Genomic DNA, 22,346 nt, shown 5'->3' with positions numbered 1-22,346 from the left:
GGGTCAACAGGAATCAGGCTTTTAGGATCTGTACATTGACACAATACCAAGTTGGTTTCTCTCAATGGCCTTGAGGGTTTGGGACTGGGATCCATAACTCTTACTGGAATCTAGAGAACAACTGGTTACTAAATTCCAAACAATTTACCTAGGCAAGAAGACTGCTATTCTGATCCTACTCAGTTTTCTCTAATAAATCGCATTTTCTTTAAACTTAAATCACCTCATCTATATATTTCTGGGCTGTACATCTCTTCAAATTAAATTATGGGTGGTGCTCATTGGGTATGCAGTTACTGTGGTCAGCGCTGGAGACACATCTTTTAATTTGGTATGTTCTTCATAGCAAGAAATAACCCAAATGTCCATCAAAAGATAAACACATGAACAAAATGTGGTCTATACATACAAAGGAATATTATTCAGTCTTAAAAAGGAAAGAAATTCTGATACATGATACATGGATGAACCATAAAGACATTGTGTTAAATGAAAGAAACCAGACACAAATACTGTAACATTCAACTTATATGAACTACCTAGAAGGGTCCAATTTACAGATAAAAAGTATGATGGTGGTTGCCAGGGGACAGGGGTAGAGGGACAGGAGAAAACAAGGAGTTATTATTTAATAGTACAGAGTTTCTGGTTGGGAGGTTGAAAGAGTTCTGGAAATGGGTGGTGATGACGATTGCTATTCAAAAATGATTTCAATGCTACATTTTATGATACATATATTTGGCTACAATAATTTTTTTCATTTGTTTTTTTCCAATCTTGGACTGCATTAAACTATCCTTGCAGTACATTTGAAAGAGTGTGATTTTACTGTATTTTTTTTTTCCTCTAGCAAAGGTAGTTTAAGAACATGCCAACCTGATTTTCAATCACATAATAGGGCGGATGGACGTTATTAGCACAATATGCAATTGTCATGTCCCAGGCATCAATGATACCCACGTTGAGATCCGTGAAAATGTCCCTCATAATAAGATTCTGAATATAGCCATGAAAGTCACTGAACATCTCTGCATTTTGAGGAATCTCCCTGATGTTTTCTGTTTTAAGTATCACCTTGGTCTCTGGACTTCTCAAGAATAGCCGGTCAATGGCTTTTTGAATATTGATGACCCTACGGATGAAAATGTTGACAGGAAAGGGTCTGAAGTGCTGGCCAAGAGTAATGACAATGGTCGTATTATTGTCTCCTGCTACCCGGTCAATTTCCCGTGAGATATAGTTTTCATCTTTCACCGAGAACAGCCTTTTGGTAACAAATGGTTGACCATGTTTCTTCCACTGAATCAAAATATTTCTTTCAACATCCAGAAGAACATGTGTTCTAAAGTACCCAGTTCCATGACGGTCAAAAAATTTTAAGGCTGATGGAAAACAAATCAATAAATCTTTTAACAGAAAAGAAAATGATACAATTTTCAAATGCATACAACATGTGTAAAATTCTAGCCAAGGTCACGTCTAACCAGATTACGGTCACCTACATATTGTACCAGAGACATTGAAATCTTAACATTTTGAATGTCTTATCAGAATACAAGAAGAGAAAGAAAAATGTTGAGGTCCGTGAATGAACAAAAATAACATTTAACTTTTTATGAAAAGCCAAAAGTTTGGCAAATTAAAAATGACAAAACAAACACTAGAAAAAGAAACTGAAGAATACTTGTTCTATTTTAAGATCTTCAAAAGGGAAATATAATTTCAAAATAAAAAAAAAAATTACATACTTTCCACAACTTTTTTAAAGTAATAAATCCACTGACGTAGTGTTGAATCTCCCATGAGGTAAATAAGTTTCCCTTTCAAGCAGTCATTGATATATTTCATTGCATTGAACTTGTTCTGTTTGCAAAATGCTGAAATCCACCTTCTGTTCAAAGTATAACCACTGGGAAAAGGTGTCTTCATTCCAATCTGACATTTCTGTTTAATGTTCTCATGCCCTGGCAATAAAAATTCCCACAGCAAGTAATGTTTGTTACCACAAATTATTTCAGAAAATCTTTCCTCATTTTTGCCCTCCTGATCATCTTCCCCATCCCAACCCTTTTCCTTGTCTCCATTTCTGCCCTCCTGTCTTCTACAGATATTTAACAAGTTCATGTTGAAAGGGTGAATTTTGCAATCACAATGTCTCCCCGGGCCCCATCTTGCTAGCCAAACACACCAGAGAATGTCTGGCTTTGAAATAGCAGGACCTGCATAATGTGGAAACAGCCTAAAGGCCCCAGCACAGGAATGGATTAACAAGCTGAGGTATACGTATACCATGCAGTACAATTCAGCCACTAAAAAAGAGGGAGACTTTACCTCTTTTGTATTAACCTGGATGGAAGCCGAACACATTCTTCTTAATAAAGCATCACAAGAATGGAGAAGCAAGAATCCAATGTACTGTATTCTGGTATGAAGGCAGTAGATGAGCTAATATAAGTGGGAGGGTGGGGGGTAGGGGAATGAGCAAGTGGGGAGAGGAGGAAGAGGGTGGGGGTTGGGGAGGTCACGGTGCATGGGACACAATTATAAGGGGGACTTTATCTAACAAATGCAATTAGTGTAATCTAATTCTTTGTACCCTCAATGAATCCAAAACAATAAAAAATAATAATAATTAAAAAAAAAAAAAGAAATAGCAGGGCTTGGTGACCCAGCTGAATATTGCACAAATGACACCAGCCTTGCCCAACTGTAAATCTCCCCTTCTTTAGAATACTTAAGGCACTTGAACATGTTTAAGAAACAAGTATCACACATTTATTTTGTGTGTAACAAATCACTTGCTCTTGTTCATTAAATAAAAAAAAAAAAACTTTTAAATAATTGTTATATCTTGAGCTGAGTGTGGACTCACTAGTGCAAAAACAAACCAAAAAAACCCTAAAAATAGTAGACTCATGACCTCTTGCTCTGGACACACCACTGTATTTATTGATTCATATCTAACTTTGCCCTAAGAAAGATTCTGAGGCCCCTTTCATATTCACTTGAAAAGCACATCTGTTTTATCATTCACCTGCCCTGTTGGGTTTTGCGGCATAAGTTAGAACTTAGCCTTTATCCATATTGCTTTACACCAGATTTGTAAGTGGTTCCAAATGTAATAGTCTTCCACTATCTTCTAAGAAACTACCTGATTTACTAGCAATTACTGTCCAGGCAAAAGGGCCACAAAAGAGGTGTTAGAAGGACTCAAGTTGCCTCAAAAGTATAAAAACTGGCCAGGCGCGGTGGCTCATACCTGTAATCCTAGCACTCTGGGAGGCCGAGGCGGGTAGATTGCTTGAGCTCACAAGTTCGAGACCAGCCTGAGCAAAAGCGAGATCCCTGTCTCTTTTAAAAATAGACAAAAACAAAGGCAAGAAGATTGCTTGAGCCCAAGAGTTGGAGGTTGCTGTGAGCTATGATGCCACAGTGCTCTACCCTGGGCGACAGCTTGAGACTCTGTCTCAAAAAAAAGAAAGTCTAAAAACTTTCTTCTGTGTAACAGTGGGCACAGATGGTGGTTGCTCCAGCAGAGAAAAGACCTGTATTTTTCACAGACTGTGTCTGAGTTCATGATTTATTTGTATCTTGGTTTTCCACAGGGGTTAGCAAAGTTCTCTGCATACAGGTCGGTCCCCAGTAAACATTTGGTGAATTCATGAAAAGGGGGCAGTGGGTAAATGTGTGTCTCATTGATCGTTTTAATGGGAGTCATTTGCTTAAATTAAATTCAAGTCATTCACTTTAATTCTAGTGTAGCAAACATGTCACTTTTATGAATGAAATGGCTCCATGTTGACCGCTGAAGTTCCCATGATGAAACCAAAGAAAAAAAGCCACAGAAATTGCTAATTTATCGAACTTTAAGCGAGATAAAGAAATCTCCTAACTTTGAATCTGTATAGCTTACCGGAGATATTCTCACATAGCTCTCGTGAGAACCAAAGGTTGGTTCTGGGGGAAATAAAGTTCAAGTTTAGATACAAACAGCCTGTACCTTTTCAGAAGGAGCAGCTGAAATCGATGGCTTCTCTAAGCTGCTTTATCTGACTCAGGATGAAAACTGGTTTAAGCTGATATGAAAATAATTTCCAAGAATAACATCTGTTCTTTAAAATTCAAGGTGGTTGACATCATTTGTCCCCCCAAATGAGAGTTTAAAATGGTCAATGTAGAATAAATATCTCTTACAGTAAGAATGTTCTCTAAATGGACAAATGGTGATCACGGCAGGCAACAGCACACTTGACTTACTGTTACACGGTAAGACCTTGATGGTGGTAAAGTTCTTCAACATTTCAACCCCCATGTTGGACCTTCAAGAAATGGGAAAACAGATTAACTTAATATCTGACCATATTGTAAAGTGGGAATCACTGGTTTACATAGACTGAACCACTCTTAACTCTCTGCAAATACTTTTTTTCATGAATTGCACACATGTATAATGTAAGATGTTCTGGGGATGCAAACAAGTTGGGAGTCTGGAAAACTCTTCCCCCGGTTGGACATCTTGAGATCCAAAGAAAGCCATTTACCCTTCATGTCAAATCAATCAAATCTATCCTTTAATTTTACTGAGCAAATTGTCCTCTGTCACAAATCAATCTCTTCACATTCACCCCTGCAGTAGTTCAGGCTGTCATCAATCTTCTCCTAGGCCAGAACTTCTCAAACTGGAGCGTGCATCCACATTACCTGGAGTACTGGTAACAAAGCTTCACTCCCGGAATTTCTGATTCAATAGTTCTGGAACAAGGCTCAACTCAAGAACTTAGATTTCTAACAAGCTTTCGGACAAAACTAAAGCTAATGACCCAGGGACATTGTGAGAACCCTGCCCTAGATTATTATAATATTATTTTTCTGCCCCTTTGTTTTATCCCAGCTCACTGGGACCAACCTCCACACTGCCTGTTTATTCCCCAAATGCAGAATCTTTCCATGACTTTCCCTCATCAACCTGCAGGAGGAGAACCAAGCTCCCTAACCAGCATACAAAGCTCCTGAGAGTGTCTCCCTTCCCAGCTTCATCTTCTTAAATCCCCACCTCCACAAGTCCCCAGGTATCTATCTTCCATAAATAGCTAAATAGGAATCAGGCCAACTATATTCACTATACTATTCTAAAGGCCTAGCACGGTAAGCCTCCCCATAAGGTAGCAGTACTAGGATGGATACAATTAAGCTGATGGTTATATCTGGTCAAATCAAATTCAATCCATCAGAAGGAAACCAAGTTGGGGAAAGGTAGGACCCCCAGAAACCTCCAGGAGGGACAAATGAAGTCTTTTCTAAGACTGAGAAGTATCGCCTGAATGCCAGGGAAGAAGTTTTTAGGTTGAGAATGAGGTCACTTAGGACTCTAATTCCGACTCTGCAACTCACTAGGTATATGACTTTGGCCGACCTACTTGATATGCCTGTGCTTAAATGGCCTCGTCTGTAAAATAAGCAGAGTGTTTTACTGAGGAACAATGGCGTAATATAAGGAAGGCAGCTAGGGTAAGGCCCAACACATAGTAGGTGCTCAAAAATTCGTTGCAATTATTATTACTAAGGATCTCATCAGACCTATCTGTGGCACAAGATTAAAATTTGTCTCAGGGAGAAATTTGAACATCTATTCTCCCAGACCTATCACTGGTAAAGTGGAGGATAAAAAAAATGGCCAAGACCTGGCTACGCTGCACATTTTGTTACCAAAAGGCAAACTTGGATGGTACATTAAGTATTAAAAACATGTGCTCATGGGCAGCGCCTGTGGCTCAAAGGAGTAGGGCACCGGCCTCCTATGCCAGAGGTGGTGAGTTCAAACCCAGCCCCCGCCAAAAACTGCCAAAAAAAAAAAAAAAAAAAAACCAAAAAAACACGTGCCCATGGTGGGAAAGCATTTGTTTTAATGTTTCTTGTTTTTGTAATTGTCCATGTGTGCATTACACTTTTAGGAAGGGGGTATGGTCAGGTCACCATAGGACTGTGAACTACTGCTTTGCATATATGAAGTCCTCTCATGCGGTGACACCTTGTTTATTTTTCCATCATGTCTACCCATAAAGCAAATTAAAAAGAAAAGTACTTTTTTTTTCTTTTTTGAGACAGAGTCTCAGTATGTCGCCCTCGTAGAGGGCCGTGGCACCACAGCTCACAGCAACCTCAAACTCTTGGGGTTAAGTGATTCTTTTGCCTCAGCCTCCCAAGTAGCTGGGACTACAGGCACCTGCTACAACACCCAGCTATTTTTTGGTTGTAGTTGTCATTGTTTGGCAGGTCCGGGCCAGACTTGAACCTGCCAGCTCCAGCGTATGTGACTGGAGCCCTAGCCACTGAGCTACAGGTGCTGAGCCGAAAAGCACTTTTTTTTTAACTTTGAAGATATGAGTAACTAAGGAGGTAATATCTCTGATTCTGAAGGCAGCTGCAGGACAGAAAACCCTAGTGGGAAAATATATGTTTATAGCTGGCACTCAGCATACCTGGGGGATTGGTCCCAGGCTCCCCACTGTGTGTACTAAAGTTGGCTCATATTCAAGTCCTTCAGCAGATCGTATGGAACCCAAGTTCATAGAAAGGCATCCCTCCACATATGCAGGTTGTGCATGGCGTGAATACTATATTTGGTTGAAAATACCCAAGATAAGCAGACACGCACAGTTCAAACCTGTGTTGTTGAACAGTCTGCTGGACTAAGTCACAAATAAAAGAGAGACAGGCTTAGTCCCTGCACTAAGGGGAGAAAAGATGTCTTAGAACTAGGTTTGGGCCAAAGAGGGGACCCTAGAGCTTAGCAATAGACTATCCATATGAGGGTTCTTGAATGTGGAATTCCCCGTGAAGTCGACGACTCCTCGCACATGAGCTAAATCACCTGTGATGAGACGGAAATCTCTGCTTCCACACAGCGAGGGAAAAAACTTGAGAACTTGAGAAGAGAAGAGCAGGAGATCTGGGAAGGAAATGTGTCTATTGGGAAATAAACCAGGTTAATTTCGCAGTTATTGTCATGAGCACAACCTCCATGAGACGCATAACTAGGACCCAAAACATTTGCAGGTCTCCTGGACCAGAGACGTTGACTTTCCCGAGGCATAGCCAACAGCCTATGCAAGCACGGTTGCTCCAACTCAGGCTGCTACAAGGACCCCCCTCAAGAGACAGCCAGACACAGCCAGCAGGGAACACAGAATTGGGCCACACAGGCCACACACACCTGGATCCCCTTAGACTTAAGACATGGTTCTGAGACCTTCAAGACAGAAAGACCTCCATGTCTTCGTGATCACATTCCTTTGGTTTTTTTCATAAAAATTTATCTGAAAAGCCCACCTTTTTTTTTTTTTTTTAGCTGAGCCATAAGATAAAGAGGTTTTCCATACCTTGATCAGGAGAACATGAACAGAGTAAAAGTGAGGGAGGGGTGAAAGGGAAACATTGTAGAGAGGTGGGGTCAGGTGTGCCCAGCCCCCTGTGTCATCACAATGTTTAAGTTGGATTTGAACTTGAATTTCCAGGACATTGTGTTACGCACTTTGTTCTTCTGCACATGTTAGAAAACCTAAGGCCTTTCTCTAGTAGCCATTCCCAAAATAGGGAACCAAAGTCTCTTAAAATAATCCATAGAAGAAATGTTCTGTGGCCACATAAGTTTGGGAAATGTTGTATGCGCTGTCCCTGCTTGAGGAGATACACATTTAAATTTCTGAAAAGTCCTACTGCAAAGAAGTACACTTAACTTGATTTGCCCAGATAGTAGTTTACTTATTCTTTTACTCAGCAGCTATTGAGAATCTTTTCGGGGTCAGGCACAGTGCTAGTCTCGTGAGACCAAAAACACGTCACCTTCAACAGCCTCAGTCATACACAGATGGCCTCGGAGGCCCTGCTGACCCACCTGAGCAGCCGTCTCCCTCACTCACGGCACCCCAGCCCCAGGGCTCCCCACTCCAGCCTGCTCTTCCCTCAGGTCCTAATTTCTCTCTCAAGAAGAGTATTCCCCCCAGATTGATTCTCCTTCATTCAGGTTGCTACTCAAGATAGGCCTTAGCCAACTATCCTTTTGAAATAACATCAACCATCACAAAAGCATCCCTTCCTGTGATGATTTTCTATGAGAAATCTATTTATTTATTTGCTTTTTGCCTGTCTCTCCTGCTGGAATGTCAATTCCCGATGCCCAGAGCTGAATACAGAAGGTGCTAACTGTTTACAAACTGAATGAATGAATGGTGAAAATAGTTACGGCTAATGTTTCGGGGAGCTTACAATTTAGCAGAAGACATGAAAATAAATTAGCAGGGGAAGGAGAATGAGAGGGAGAGGGCTCTCTCCCTCTCATTAATGGTGTAATAAGTGTAACGTTGAGGAAGAACAAAAAAGCAACAGGGAAACACAAGACTGGAAACTTCATCCAGTGATTTGGAAGGTTTCCTGCAGGAAAGGACGATCCCCGGCATTCTGGAGAAGAAGAGGCCTCTACAGTGTAGAGTTCCACCTGTGCAGCCCTCTGTTATTGAACTTTTCAGGAGAAATGCAAACTTGGGCCCCATGAAGACACCACACGCTTGACCTTGAGTAGGGCATCTGAGAAGGTCTTTCTCAGTATTGAGATGGGCAGTGGAGGCCCATAGGGGCACCTCTCAGTGTGTTGAGAACTGTACTTACCTGTGGAAAAGGCTTTTTTCCTGGTCAGTGAGATAAGAAATGTTCCGATTCTTGCTGAACATGTGAGTCAGGGCCTCACAGGGCATGTGTGGAGGCTTCACACAGTAGAAGGCTTCTTGGTCTCTAGCGTCCAGGTATTCACAGAGCTCTGCCCTTGACATTGGGGTCAGGCCACATTCAGTGAAGACATGGGAGGTGACGTTAACAAATTTACCTTTGAAAATAACCCTATCATAGCCTCGGTTCCTGGCCCTCCAGAGGGCCGATGCCCCCTCACTGGGGTGGATGAGCAGGACAGACAGGGTGACCTGGCCCTCCCAGAATAGAGTGAAGGTGACAAGGTAGTTACCATTGTTGAAGTCGGTCACCTTTCCTGCAGCGCCTGCCTCCAGGGCTGGGGAGGACATCCTGGCCCTCAGGAAATCCCCACCATATTGTTTCCGGTGCCCCAAGTGGTCCCTCGCCTCCAGCAGGACGTCCAGCTGGTCCCCCATGCAGTATGTGTGTTGAGGGTTGAGGATGGTGGCTGTGCTGTGTGAGGCACTGGTGGTGGTGTTCACATGAGTGAAAGGTCTGGGCGGGATCTGCTGGTCTAGTTTCGCCATGATTTCCTGTATTCTCAGCTCAGTCTCTGTTGACCAAACAGGTGTTTTCTGTGGTGCTTCTGAACATGAGAAACTTTTGAAGATGTTCCGTTGATTCAAGGCAATATGGGTTTTCAAGCTGAACAAGAACTGAGGCATTGAGGATGAAAAGAATATACTATTAGCAAAAATAGGGCTTGCTTTTCAATATCAATTATTATGGTTCTGTTTATATCTCTCAGCGTGGTAAACTACACATAAAAAATCAAAACTAACTCATTCTCTGTTATGGAATCATGGAAGTTGATTTCCATGGAGGGTGACTTCTGCTGCTGCCCAGCACATGGTTCCTTTTAGGAGTCATTGGCTTAACAATTAACTAGATATAATATACACAGAAGGTGCCAAAAGAACTGTAATACGTAACATACACCGAAAACACCAAGATGACCACAAGTTATCTTTGAGCACCTCCTATAACTGCAAACATCAAAGGTGACTTGAGTATTATAATTTTAACACAGTTTTTCCTTTCTTAAAATCTGTATCCATGATTGGCCATCCTTTTTATTATTTGATGTTTACATTGTATAGTTTTTCCCTTTGCTGTTCTCTCACTTACCTTTTCTTTATAAAATCCTGTATATAATCAGATTATATGGACCATGTGGGAAAAAAATCAAATTTTTAAAAATATGAGTTTTTACTTTCTTTAAGGTATGTTCATCTTTTATGGTCACTCTTTTTCTTTCCCTGTATATATCTCACCTAGTTGTCATCATACTAAATGCGCAATTTTTTTTTTGGCAGTTTTTTGCCGGAGTTGGGCTTGAATCTGCCACCTCCCGTATATGGGGCTGGCACCCTACTCCTTTGAGCCACAGGTGCCACCCTAAATGTGTAATTTTAATACTTTTTCAGCTAATATCATATACCGTTAATATAAACCTTTTCCTGTGGAGGGCAGCGCCTGTGGCTCAGTGAGTAGGGCGCTGGCCCCATGTACTGAGGGTGGCGGGTTTGAACCTGGCCCTGGCCAAACTGCAACAAAGAATAGCCAGGCGTTGTGGCAGGTGCCTGTAGTCCCAGCTACGTGGGAGGCTAACCTAGGCCCAGGAGTTGGAGGTTGCTCTGAGCTGTGACACCACAGCACTCTACGGAGGGTGATAAGGTGAGACTCTGTCTCTCTAAAAAAAATTTTCCTGTGGATACATAATTTTCATGGTCATTATTTTTAATGGTTGCATAATACTCCACCAAAGAAGATGGATGTAACAAGGGTTTCACAGCCAATGAGACTGCACAATTGGGTTCTATCCATTCAGGCTTGCATTTTGCATAACATTTGAATATTTTGCAACATTTCATAGATAGGATGAATTCTTTATGATAGATCCATAGGGATGGAATTACCAGATCAGATATTATGAAACTAAGTATCAATCAGTTAAAGAACATAGATATTCGTCTTGATTGTCAAATACCTCCACAGGATGAGAGATTTACATTGCCATCAGCAGACCACCTTTTTTATGTCCTACCACTCTGTCCCACTGGTCATTGCAGCAAACAAAATGTTTTGCATACTGCTCCTTAACTAGGGTACTGAAAGATTTAGTTAATTGGAATATTGGCTTAAGGGACAACAAATGCTCTTGTCTTCACCCGGGGGTGTCCAACCCACCAGGGCCTGCATGCTGATTTTGTGAGGACTTTTTTTTGCTTACCTGTGATGTCAGATATTACAAAAAGTTTACAGAGACCTTTTGTTTTGCTGATCAGCTTTTGTTAGTGTCTGTGTATTTAATGTGTGGCCTAAGACAACTCTTACTCTTTCAACGTGCACCAGACCAGAGGAAAACGGTTGGATGCTGCTGAGAGAGGCCATTACCAGTTGAAAATCTATTCAGGTCTGGGAAGTCTCTGATGCCCTTGCAGGTGTGTTCAGTCAGTGGACCTAGATGATAGCGTATTAAAGGGGGGATCCAGGGTTGAAAATCTGCCCTTGTTTGTCCATTGGTTTATTCGGCTACTGCTGTGTTTGGGTTTTTCATAGTCAACTGCTGTTTCATATTTGGGCAGAAAGGCTTGAAGTCCAAGTACACTACTTCCTCTGCCATAAGTATTGTCAAATATTTTTCTGGAATCAGACATTTAATTTTGCCAAAACAATCACACAAACTCATGTATATTTTATTCTAACAATTAGATTTTTGCCTGAATCAAAGATTCATACCAAATTCACCTGCTGAAAGGACTTTGGATACCTTCATGCTCACCTAGAGAAAGGAATTGTCCTCTGATACTTCACTCGACTGAATCTCTCTTAAAAAATGCATCCATTTAAATATTTTTGGTTAAGTTTTAAAAATACTGTCATTAAAACTATGTGCCAATCATTTGGTGAAAATGGAGGCTTACCATCATTTTAAACTACATTTATTTTAATATCCGTGGGTTCCAGCTTTATTTTCCCTCAAATACTTGTGTTACTGATGTATTTTTCTCTTCTAAACTATTTCTAGTGTTTTATTTGGATTTTAATGTTTTTTTTTTTTATTTCTCAGTTCCATCAGTTCTTCATTGAACAACCATCTTAACATTTACTCTCTCAATTTTTCAGAAAATATTTTTGCCACTTCATTGCTTGACATTTTTAGAAGTATTTAATAGTTCAGCCTTTAGAGGAAAAGTACCGAAAAAATCCTTTGTAATTTAATTCCATGCTTTTAACCTGTTCTCCACACTTTCATTTTTAAAATACTCAATTCTAATTTTTTCAGTATTTTTTATGATTGGATTTGTCAATATTTTAATCTTTTGCCTATCTAGATTCAGGGAAGTGGTTACAAAATTCTACCCTACTACTAGCTAGTATAACAAATAAAGATATTCTGTGCTCTCTTTACTGATCTTAGTAATAATAATTTAATGAACTAAGAAACACACAAATACTATTTGCAGCTGATGTGATTACATTCCCCCAAAGTCCAGTTTAGAGAGAGGAACAAACCTGTGAACTTATTATGCAAAAAGTGAAAAATTTAATAGACATGCAAGTAGAACGTCATAGGTACATAAAAGAGATTGTAACAAAAGGCCTGGAGGACAGTCAAACATGGCTTCACAAGGAGCAGGGAATGGACAATCATTATTTAATGGTTAGAGCTTCAGTTTGGAGTAACAAAAATGTTTGGTTAAAAGAATGTATTTGTTTATTAATTGATGAATAAAAATTGTCTGTATTGATGGTGTGCAGTGCGATATCTTGATCTATGTTTACGTTAAAGGAATAGTGAAATAAAGCTAATTAACCCATCACCACACATAATTTTTTATGAGAGCATTTAAAATCTCTTACCATTTTCACATATACAATGCATTCTTATTAATGTACAAGCGGTCTCTAGAATTTATCTATCTTGTCTAACTATAATGTTGTACCCTTTGAGCAATGCCATTCCATAGTATCCCCTACTACACCTGCAGCTGCTGGTAAAACCACTCTCCTCTGCTTGTACAAGTTCACATTTTAGATTCCACATATAAATGAGGTCATGCAGTCGGTGTGGGTCTTTCTGGGCTTGGCTCCCTTTGCTCAGTGTGTCCTCCAGGCTCATCCATGTTGATGAGCCTTGAAGAACCTATGAAAAACCAACTCTTAAGGAGAATCAGGCATCTTGGTTTCCTCATTTCTGCCTCCATTGATTACAACTAAGCACTGCAATGCTTAATATAATTTTCCATAAACGGTCTGGGCCTGGAGATTTCTTTTTCAGAAGAGTTCTAACAATAAATTCAATCTATTTAATTGGCTTAAGACTAATCAAATTATCTATTTATTCTTGGATGAATTGTATAGTAGTTAGTGGCTTTCAAGGAATTCATCAATTGGATCTAAGTTGTCAAATTTGTATGTGTAGAGTTCTCTACTGTATTCCCTTATTACCTGTAAGTATTTATGAGTTCTGTCGTAATAACCTCACTTTCATTCCTGGTATTGGTTATTTTTGTCTTTTCTTCATTGATTTGGCTGAAATTTTATCGATTTTATTAAACATTTTGAGAACCAGTTTTTAGTTCTATTGGTTTTCCCTATTGTATTTCTCTGTCTGATGTTAATGATTTCTCCTCTAATATTTGTTATAATTCTTGCTCCCTGCTTGCTTCTAGTTCTTTAGAACAAAAGTTAAGTTAATCCAGTAGAAATTAGGTTAATTTCCAGCCTGCTCACGTTGTTTTTTAATATTCCTCAGGACTTCCTCTTTGATCCATAAATTATGTAGAATGTACCGTTTAATTTCTCAATGCTTAAAAATATACGTATTATTTTTCTGTTATTCCCAGTTTCATTTTAGGTGGTAAAAGAACATACGCTGTATGATTTCCGTTGTTTTAGAATTTGTTTCATGACCCTGGATATGTTCTATCTTGCTGAAGGTTTCCTACACACTGGAAAAGAATACACGTATTTCACTACTGCTGGATGAAAGTGTTTTATGAATGTCAATCAGATTTCGTTGATTGCGTTCTCTAGTTCTATATTTCTGCTGACTATATTCATTTCACAGGGCTACTACAACAAATAACTACAAAGTTGATGGCTTAAACCAATGTAAATTTCAACAGCGTGAGGCTCTGTCTCAAGAAAGAAGAAAGAAAGAAAAGCAATGTGAATTTATTCTCTCATGGTTTGGGAGGCCAGAGGTCTGAAAGCAAAGTGTGATTAACCTTATGGAGGGTTTGAGATACAATCTAGTCTGTGCCTCTCCTAACTTAGGGTAGTTGTCAGTCATCCTTGGTGTTCCTCGGCTTACAAGTACATCACTTCAATCTCTGCTGCCGTCTGCATATCACCTTCCCCTCTGTGTGTCTTTTTTTCCTCTCTTAAAAGGACCCTTGTCATTGAAATTGGGGTCCTCTCTAATCCAGGATGATCTCCCATCAAAATCCTTAACTTACGTCTGCAAAGACTTTTTCTAACTGTAGTTGTCTCCCCTTATGTGATTTCATTTACCCGTGGTCAGCTGGTCCCAAAATAGATGGATACAGTACAGTGAGATATTGTGAGACAGAGAGAGAGAGAAAATCCACATTCACATAACTTATATTACAGTATATGGTTATAATTATTGTATTTTATTATTCGTTTATTGTTGTTAATCTCTTACTGTGCCTAATTTATAAATTAAACATTATCATAGATATATAAGTATAAGAAAAACACAGTATACACATCAGATAGGGTTTAGTACTATCTGCACTTTGGGGAGTCCACTAAGGATCTTGGAGCATGTAACCTGAAGATATAGTGTGACAACTATAGGTCCCATTCAGGCAGTTAGCAGTTCAGGTAGGAACACCTAATTATCAAGCCAGTAATTTAATATCACTCTGGCTAATATACTAAGGGCTCTAACGAAAATGTGAGCAGCAGAAAAGAACAGATGAGTAATGTAAGTAGAGATACAGAAACTCTAAGAAAGAATCAGAAGGAAATGTTAGAAATCTAAAAACACAGCAACAGAAGTGAAGAAGGCCTCTGATGAACTCATTAGTAGACCAAAATGCAAGAAGAAATAGGAGAGCTTGAAGATACGTCAATAAAAACTTCTCAAACTAAACAGAAGAGGAAAAGAATGAAAAAAGAGCAGAATTTCTAAGAACTGTAGAACAAGCACAGAAGGTATAAACATAGACAATGGGAATGTCACAGGGAGAATAAAGACAAAGAAATTGAATAAATATTTGAAGTAATAGGGGCCAAATATTTTCCAAAACTAATACCAGACACCAAGACATAGATCTAGGAAACTCAGAGAGAATCAAGCAGCAGAAATACCAAAAAAATGCACTTAGGTGGGGCGGCACCTGTGGCTCAAAAGAGTAGGGCTACAGTCCCATATGCCAGAGGTGGCAGGTTCAAACCCAGCCCCGGCCAAAAAAATAATCTGCAAAAAAAAAAATGCACTTTGGCTTCTTATATTCAAGTTGCAGAACACCAAAGACAAAGAGAAAAATTATGATAGAAGCCAGAGGGGTGGGCAAACATTAACTATTGAGAAACGAGGGTAAGATATTTGTGTCCTCTTCCCCAAAACCTACAAATATGCTAAGTTACATGGACAAAGGGGAATTAAGATTGAAGGTAGAATTACGCTTGCTCATCAGCTGACCTTCAGTTGCGACGAGCACCCTAAATTATCCAGGTGAGCCAAACCTAATCACTGGAGTCCTCAGAAGTAAAAGACCAAAGCAGAAGGGAAGGAACCACATAGATGGCAGTGTGAGGACTCAGCCCAATGTTGCTGGCTTTAAAGATAGAGAAGCCAGAGAAAGTAGACAGCTTCTAGAAGCTTCAAATGGCCAGAAAGCAGATTCTCCCCTAGAACTTCCAGAAGGGAATGCAGCTCTGCTAACACCTTGATTTTAGCCCAGTGAGATCCATTCTGTAATTTGACCTCCAGATAATGAACTCTTATTGTTTAAACCACTAAATTTGTGGTAACTTGTAATAGCAGCCATAGAAAACATAGTTATAACAGCTGTCTTAAATTCTTTGATAATTCTAACACCTGTGTTATCTCAGCTTAGGTGACTATTTTCTGTTTTCTATTCCCTTTCAAGTCACAGTTTTCCCAATCCTTCATCCTAGGACACACTCTGGATATTTTAAACATTATGTTACGAAGGCAGGCACGGTGGCTCGCGCCTATAATCCCAGCACTCTCAGAGGCCAAGAGGAGGATCTCTTGAGCTCAGGGGTTTAAGACCAGTCTGAGGAAAAGCGAGACCCCTTCTCTACTAAAAAATAAAAAAGTTAGCCAAGCGTTGTGTCAGGAGCCTGTGGTCCCAGCTACTCAGGAGGTTGAGGCAGGAGGATCACCTGAGCCCAGGAGTTTGAGGTTGATGTGAGCTAAGATGAGACCATGGCACTCTAACCTGGGCAACAGAGTGATACTCTGCCTCAAAAAAAAAAAAAAAATTATGTCATAAGCTTCTGGGTCTTGTTTAACCCCTATGAATAATGTTGATTTTATTTTTGTAAACAGGGATTTTTGATCTAGTTATGTTAAGTCCACAAGTTCCACCCCGCCTTCTGTGGGCTCTGGCTACAGATGTATTCAGTTCCCAAGGGCTTTGCTGTACTATTTGAATCTGTTCCATAGGTGACATCCAGTGTCCAGTCTGGGGCCTGAGCGATGGTCCAACCTGTAGTTAAATTCTCATAGCATTCGGCATGCTGTTAGGGTAAGACGGTCACATGCTAAACTCAAGAGTTGAGCACAGGTGTTCATCCACCACTTTATGGGATAACTGTTTCGAGTTTCATCTTCTCTACAATCTCCCTAGCCCCCTCCCATCCTTTGGATTACTTCTGGTACTCCAGCCACAAATATGAGAAAGGAAGAAAGATTCCCAGCCTGAGAAAGAACCCTAATAAGCTCTCCTAGATCTCCTGTGGCACTTGAGATCTGGTTGGATTCTCTGAACAAAGCCAGCCAAGGTAAACGAAGCATTACATTGGGTCCTACCTTGTTAAGGGAAAGATGGTTTGGGTAAGAGTCTGTGTATAGCAAGGCCTTTAACCTTCAACGCAAGTACAATGAAGAGGAAAAAAATCAAACTTTTTATTTTGAGATAATTGTAGATTCACATGCAGTTGTCAAAAACAATGGAGAAATCTCATTGTACCATTGACCCAGTTTTCCCAAAGGTGACATCTTGAAAACCTGCAGTAAAATATCACAACCAGCATAGTAAGGCTGATCTAGTCAAGATACAGACCATTTTGTTTGTGTTGGCCTTTTGTAGGCACACCTGCTTCCCTCTCTGTTCTCCATTTCTATGATTTTATCATCTCAAGCATATCATGTAATGGAATAATACGTATATGAGCTATAAATATAGTAAGAAAAAAACAGAGTTTCGTACTAGACCCTTAAAATTAGGCATAGAAGGGAGAAGTCTCTTTAAAATAGCAATAGCAAGGCCAGGATCAGCAATTAATACTCAATTTCACATGAGGCCCAGTTGCCTCTTTATTTAAGAACCTGTTCCATGCACACCCACATATATAGATTGCTATAGGCTGAATATTTGCACCTCTCTGAAACTCATGTTGAAACTTAATCTCTAATGTTGCTATAAACTTTTGGGTCCCCTCCCCCAAATTCATATATTGAAACCTAACCTCCAAAGGTGATGGCATTAGGAGATGGGCCCTTATGGGAGGTGATCAAGTCATGGGAATGGAACCCTCATGAATGGGATTAGTGCCCTAGAAAAGAGGCCCCAGGCCAGGCACAGTGGCTTACACCTGTAATGCTAGCACGCTGGGAAGCTGAGGCAGGCAGATCCCTTGAACTCAGGAGTTCAGTTCCAGACCAGCCTAAGCAAAAGCATGATCCTATCCCTCTATTAAAAATAGACAAATCAGCCAGGTATTGTGGTGGGCACCTGTAGCCCCAGCAACTCGGGAAGCTGAGGCAGGAGTGTTAGTACCCACTGTTGACCTGAACAGCCATTTCATGCAGGGCACTGCAGGTCAGGCCCTAACAAGGCTGGACAAGCCTACCTGCGGACATCTGTTGATTCCAGACTGTTGATTCACTTCCAAGCCCTAGTGTCAGAGATAAATTGGAGAACTGGACTCCATGGTACTGGGCAAGGCCCCAGGGCATTCTGTGCACCCAGTGAAGTGTTCACTGGATGCAAATTTAGTCTAACTGAAAATACTTTGAAGATATAGCCACCTTGAAAGCAAGAAATATTTTGACTTTGTAATCTATAAAGGGAAGGGGATATGTTTAATGTGTCGTATACTGATTAATAACACTGCTAATGTATGCTACCACCATGTGGGTATAAAAATAACAAAAAGATTGAAGAGGGCAGAACAACTCTCTGAGGCGATATCTTCGCTGTTCTCTGGGATTTCTGGCTTTTCTGTAAATAAAAGTGGAATTATTGATCTCTTAACCACTTCTCCATTGATAGTCTTAGGTGACAGGCAGATGGACTCTGTGTTCCAGCAACAGAAGGATAACTTAAACCCAGGAGTTTGAAGTTGCCATGAGCTAGGCTGACTCCACCCACACTAGCCTGAGACAACAGAGTAAGACTCTGCCTCAAAAGCAAAAATAGAGAGAGGGGAAAGAAAGAAAAGAAAGGAAGGGAGAGAGGGAGGAAGAAAAGGGAAGGGAAGGGAAGGGAAGGGAAGGGAGGAAAGGGAAGGGAAGGGAGGAAGGAGGGAAGGAAGAAAGGAAGAAAGGAAGGAAGAAAAGAAAGACGCCCCAGAGTGCTAGCTCCCTTACCCCTTCTACTGTATGAATGGTTAGTAAACAACCAGCCATCTGTAAACCAGGAAGCAGGCCTCACCAGACATGAAATCTTATACTTTCTAGTCTCCAGAACAGTGAGATACCAAGTCATGGGAATGGAGCCCTCATGAATGGGATTAGTACCCTTAGAAAAGAGGCCCCAGGCTGGGCACAGTGGCTCACACCTATAAGGCTAGCACTCTGGGAGGCCGAGGCTAGAGGATCCCTTGAGCTCAGGAGTTCAGTTCCAGACCAGCCTAAGCAAAAGTGCAATCCTATCCCTCTATTAAAACTAGAAAAATTAGCCACCCAGTCAATGGTATTCTTTACAACAGCCCAAATGGACTAAGGCAAGGGTTTTAGACACACACACACACACACACACACACACTCAAATACATATACATTCAAAAATTGATAACCATTAAGGGATTTTTTTCGGAAGACACTGATAGCTTTTGTTCCTCATGATAAGCCTGACCACTGATAATGCACAATTGCCAGTTACTCTGTGATCTGCCTCTTTTCTCTCTTTTTTTACCCATCGCTTTCTTTCATTCATTTACTGAAGATTTTGAAGAACTTGGCTTCTAGTCTCTTTATTACCAGATGTCCTGATATCCTCCAGGTCGATCTCAATATGCACACAGACAGTACCTCCAACACCCGGATCTCTGTGTTCTAGAACCTTCTCCACTTCCAAGATGGGTAAGAACAGTCCCATGGCAATTCCATTTCCTATCACCCTGCCAGCTTCAATGTCATCGAACCTTTTCTTTCCTACTTCCTACTTGCTGCTCTCAGCCTTTCTCCAGACAAATTTAAAGGTACTCAAGTATCTTCTGTATTTAAAGAGGGAAAGTTTTGCGCTTCCTAGTCCCTGTAATGATTATTCTAAGTTTTGCTGGTCCCCGTCCCCACCAGTTAAGGAGCTTACACCCTCTTCCACCTTGTGTGTGCTTCCTCTTCTGCCACTTACTTCTCTCCCCAGAGCTTATTTTGACCCCCAAGTTTACATCATAAGCAACTTTTTCCTCTTACTCTACAGCTCACCCAAGAAAAGTCACAGACGCCAATGACTTCAGCTGCCATTTATATTTTGATGTTTCCTAAATCTGTTTTTCTAAACCAAGGCTTTCCAAGCTTTCTATCTGTATATTCAACAGTCTGCTGAAGCAGCATCTCCACTTGTTTAACCTAAAAAACCTCAAACCTGGACTGTTCACACCTAAATTTATCTTTTGTGCTCCAAAATTATTTCTCCTAGTCTGTTCAAAAGTGAAGGGCCTCACCAGCCATGCAGTTATACAAACCTGGGATATAATTCCTGCCTAATCCCGTCTCGTTATTTACCAGAGTCAGTCACTAATGCTGTCAATTAAAATTATTAAATTAACAAATTTATTAACTTTTCTCCATCCTCATTGTTGGTAACTTATTTCAGGTCGCCCTTACCTCTCACTCAGATCAGATTTATTTAGTTATTTATTACTTACGGATTAAACACGTACTATGTACCACTTTTCTGGGCACTCGGGATATGCCAACAAATAAATACATGCAAAGATCTTCTCCCTCATGGAGGTTCCTTTGTACCAGGTCAAGTGAGCATAATAAAAAAAGTAATTATGCAGTATTTCAGAAAGTGAAAAGTACTATTGCAAATAAAGAAGCCAAACAGAGAAAGGGGAGCCCTAAGAGGTGGGGGTGAAGCCGTTTCTCGTATTAATGAAGAAGATGACATCAGAGCAAAGACTTGAAGGAAGTCGCAGAGTTAGCTACGTGAAAACCTGGAGTAAGAGCAGACTGAGGAATCAGCCACAGCGAGTGTCCTGAGCCAGTGTCAGTGGGTTTCTCTGCCCTTTACTTAAAAAAGCCTGAATGAAACTCTGTGCCAAAGAGTCTGGCCAGTGCCGTGCCACATGAGGAGCCACTGAAGGTAGTTAGGGTACTGTATTCACATTTTCATTTAGAAATATAATTTCCGATTCTTGAACCCAAAGAGGATGTCTTGTATTCCTGCATCCCTTAGGCCAGTAGCGGACACACAATTATACTCATCAAATGTGTGTTGAATGAATGCTAAGAGCCCTCGGAGGCTGGAGGTAGGAAAATGAAGACCAATTCAGCCCCTAAAGTGATAAGAAATCACGAAGGACTAGACTAGAGAAAGACGAGGGGATGGAGAGGAAAGGATAGATTTGAGAGATATTTAGGAAGCAGGCTGTATACCACTCAGTAGCTGATAGCTCGTGGAGCATTTTGGCTGGACAGACTCCATGGGCTGTCAAAACAGTTATGATCAGTGAGATGAGACAGAGGGCATTTGTTTCCATTTGATTCTATATGTTTTGTTTTGTTTTTGCCACAGCTTGGTGGTGAGAGAGATGGTGCATTCAGTGTGCATTTCTCTGCCTTGGTAGGGCTAATGGAAGACTTAGATGGAGCTGTTGAATAAACAGCACACATGCAAGTGGGGCTGGGAAGAGATTTCATCTCTGGAAGCATGTAGGCAGGGATTCTCAAACTTTGGCATGCATGAGAATCAGTTGGGGCCGTAAAGAAAGACGAAGACTTCGCATCTTTTGTGTTTACCCTAGAAGGATTTGGAGAACGTCCTCCTAAGTCAAGTATCACAAGAATTAGAAAAGCAAGCATCCAGTGTACTCAGTATTAAAATGAACAGCTACAGGCTCACTTGCAACAAAAACACATTTAAATTCAGGAAGGGTGGGAGAGGAAGGGGGTGGGAGGTGTAGTAAGCGCTCACCTGTCGGGTAAAAAAGTAAAATAAAATTTCCATTAAGAAAGCTGGGGCCTTCATTAATACTTCATACTCTTGGGCTCAACCTCAGAGATTATAGCAGTTCTGGAGTAGAGCTCAGGGGTCCGCGTTTTACACACACAGGTGTTCCAAAACAGAAGACCCCAGACCTCACTTTAAGAAACCCTACTATTGGTAGTGCATGGGACCTGAGCACATAAATTAAAAATTAAACGCCTAGAAGGGAAGAGGCACAAAAAGAGAAATCTAGAGGACATCTATTTACAGAGAGGACCCAGAATAAGAAACCTCTGAGCTGTGGCCTGAGAGCTCCTTTACCACTTCCTATTACTGAATCAGGCGTCCTCAAACTACAGCCCGCGGGCCACATGCAGCCTGCCTAGGACATTTATCTGGCCAGCCAGGTGTTTTTGCCACCGCTGCCTGTCCTGCTTAGCAGCCAACTCGTCCCAGGGCCCGCAGTCCAGCCCTCCAGTGGTCTGAGGGACAGTGAACTGGCCCCCTGTTTGAAAACTTTGAGGACCCCTGGTCTGAATTTTCTAGGCTTGCGATGTTTTTCATTGGAAGCTTGGAAATAGGACTACATTAGAAAAAGGTGAGAGAGACGCTTTTAAGCTATTTGGGTTCAAATTTGAAAGGGCCACTAATGGCTAAAGTAGGGAATTTGTTCTTTGTGCCAGTTATAGGTGAATGCCCGTTCAGTAAAAGTCTGGGATTAGGGCCAGATGATAACGCAAGCCGAATTTTCAAAAGATTATTTTTGTACTACCTGGTTGGGAGGAAGGGAAGCTGGGAGCAAGGTCAGTGAAGAGAGACTTCAGAAAGGGAAGAACCAAAAAACGCTAACGGAACTTCTCAGAGAGTAAGAAAACCCCTCTGAGGAAGGCAGATGACTGAAAGAGAAATTGGATTTGTTGAGCGTCTCGGAGGCCAAGGGGGGAGAGACTTTGGCGGTGTGATGGTGAGCAGTGCAGAGAAGGCTGCAAGTCC

At 40.9% G+C, this 22,346-nt stretch overlaps 1 protein-coding gene across 1 annotated transcript in view; it reads right to left on the bottom strand.

The window, feature by feature from the left end:
• Positions 1-846: 846 nt before the first annotated feature.
• The window catches only part of LOC100956088 (NXPE family member 2), a 23,302-nt gene continuing 1,802 nt past the window's right edge, over positions 847-22,346 (bottom strand). Inside the window, exons 3-6 of the mRNA XM_012808157.2 lie at positions 8,665-9,398; positions 4,258-4,319; positions 1,749-1,964; positions 847-1,382 (exon numbers count right to left, since the gene is read on the bottom strand). Of these exons, the coding sequence (XP_012663611.2) occupies positions 847-1,382; positions 1,749-1,964; positions 4,258-4,319; positions 8,665-9,398 (1,548 nt within the window). The remainder of the gene's footprint in view (positions 1,383-1,748; positions 1,965-4,257; positions 4,320-8,664; positions 9,399-22,346) is intronic.

This window comes from Otolemur garnettii, unplaced genomic scaffold (genome assembly GCF_000181295.1).
Source record: "Otolemur garnettii isolate 467f Iridium unplaced genomic scaffold, OtoGar3 scaffold00086, whole genome shotgun sequence".
In the NCBI taxonomy this organism is placed as follows: domain Eukaryota; kingdom Metazoa; phylum Chordata; class Mammalia; order Primates; family Galagidae; genus Otolemur; species Otolemur garnettii.
The sequence above is the reverse complement of the archived record's forward strand: the minus strand, read 5'-3'. Positions and strand labels throughout refer to the sequence as shown.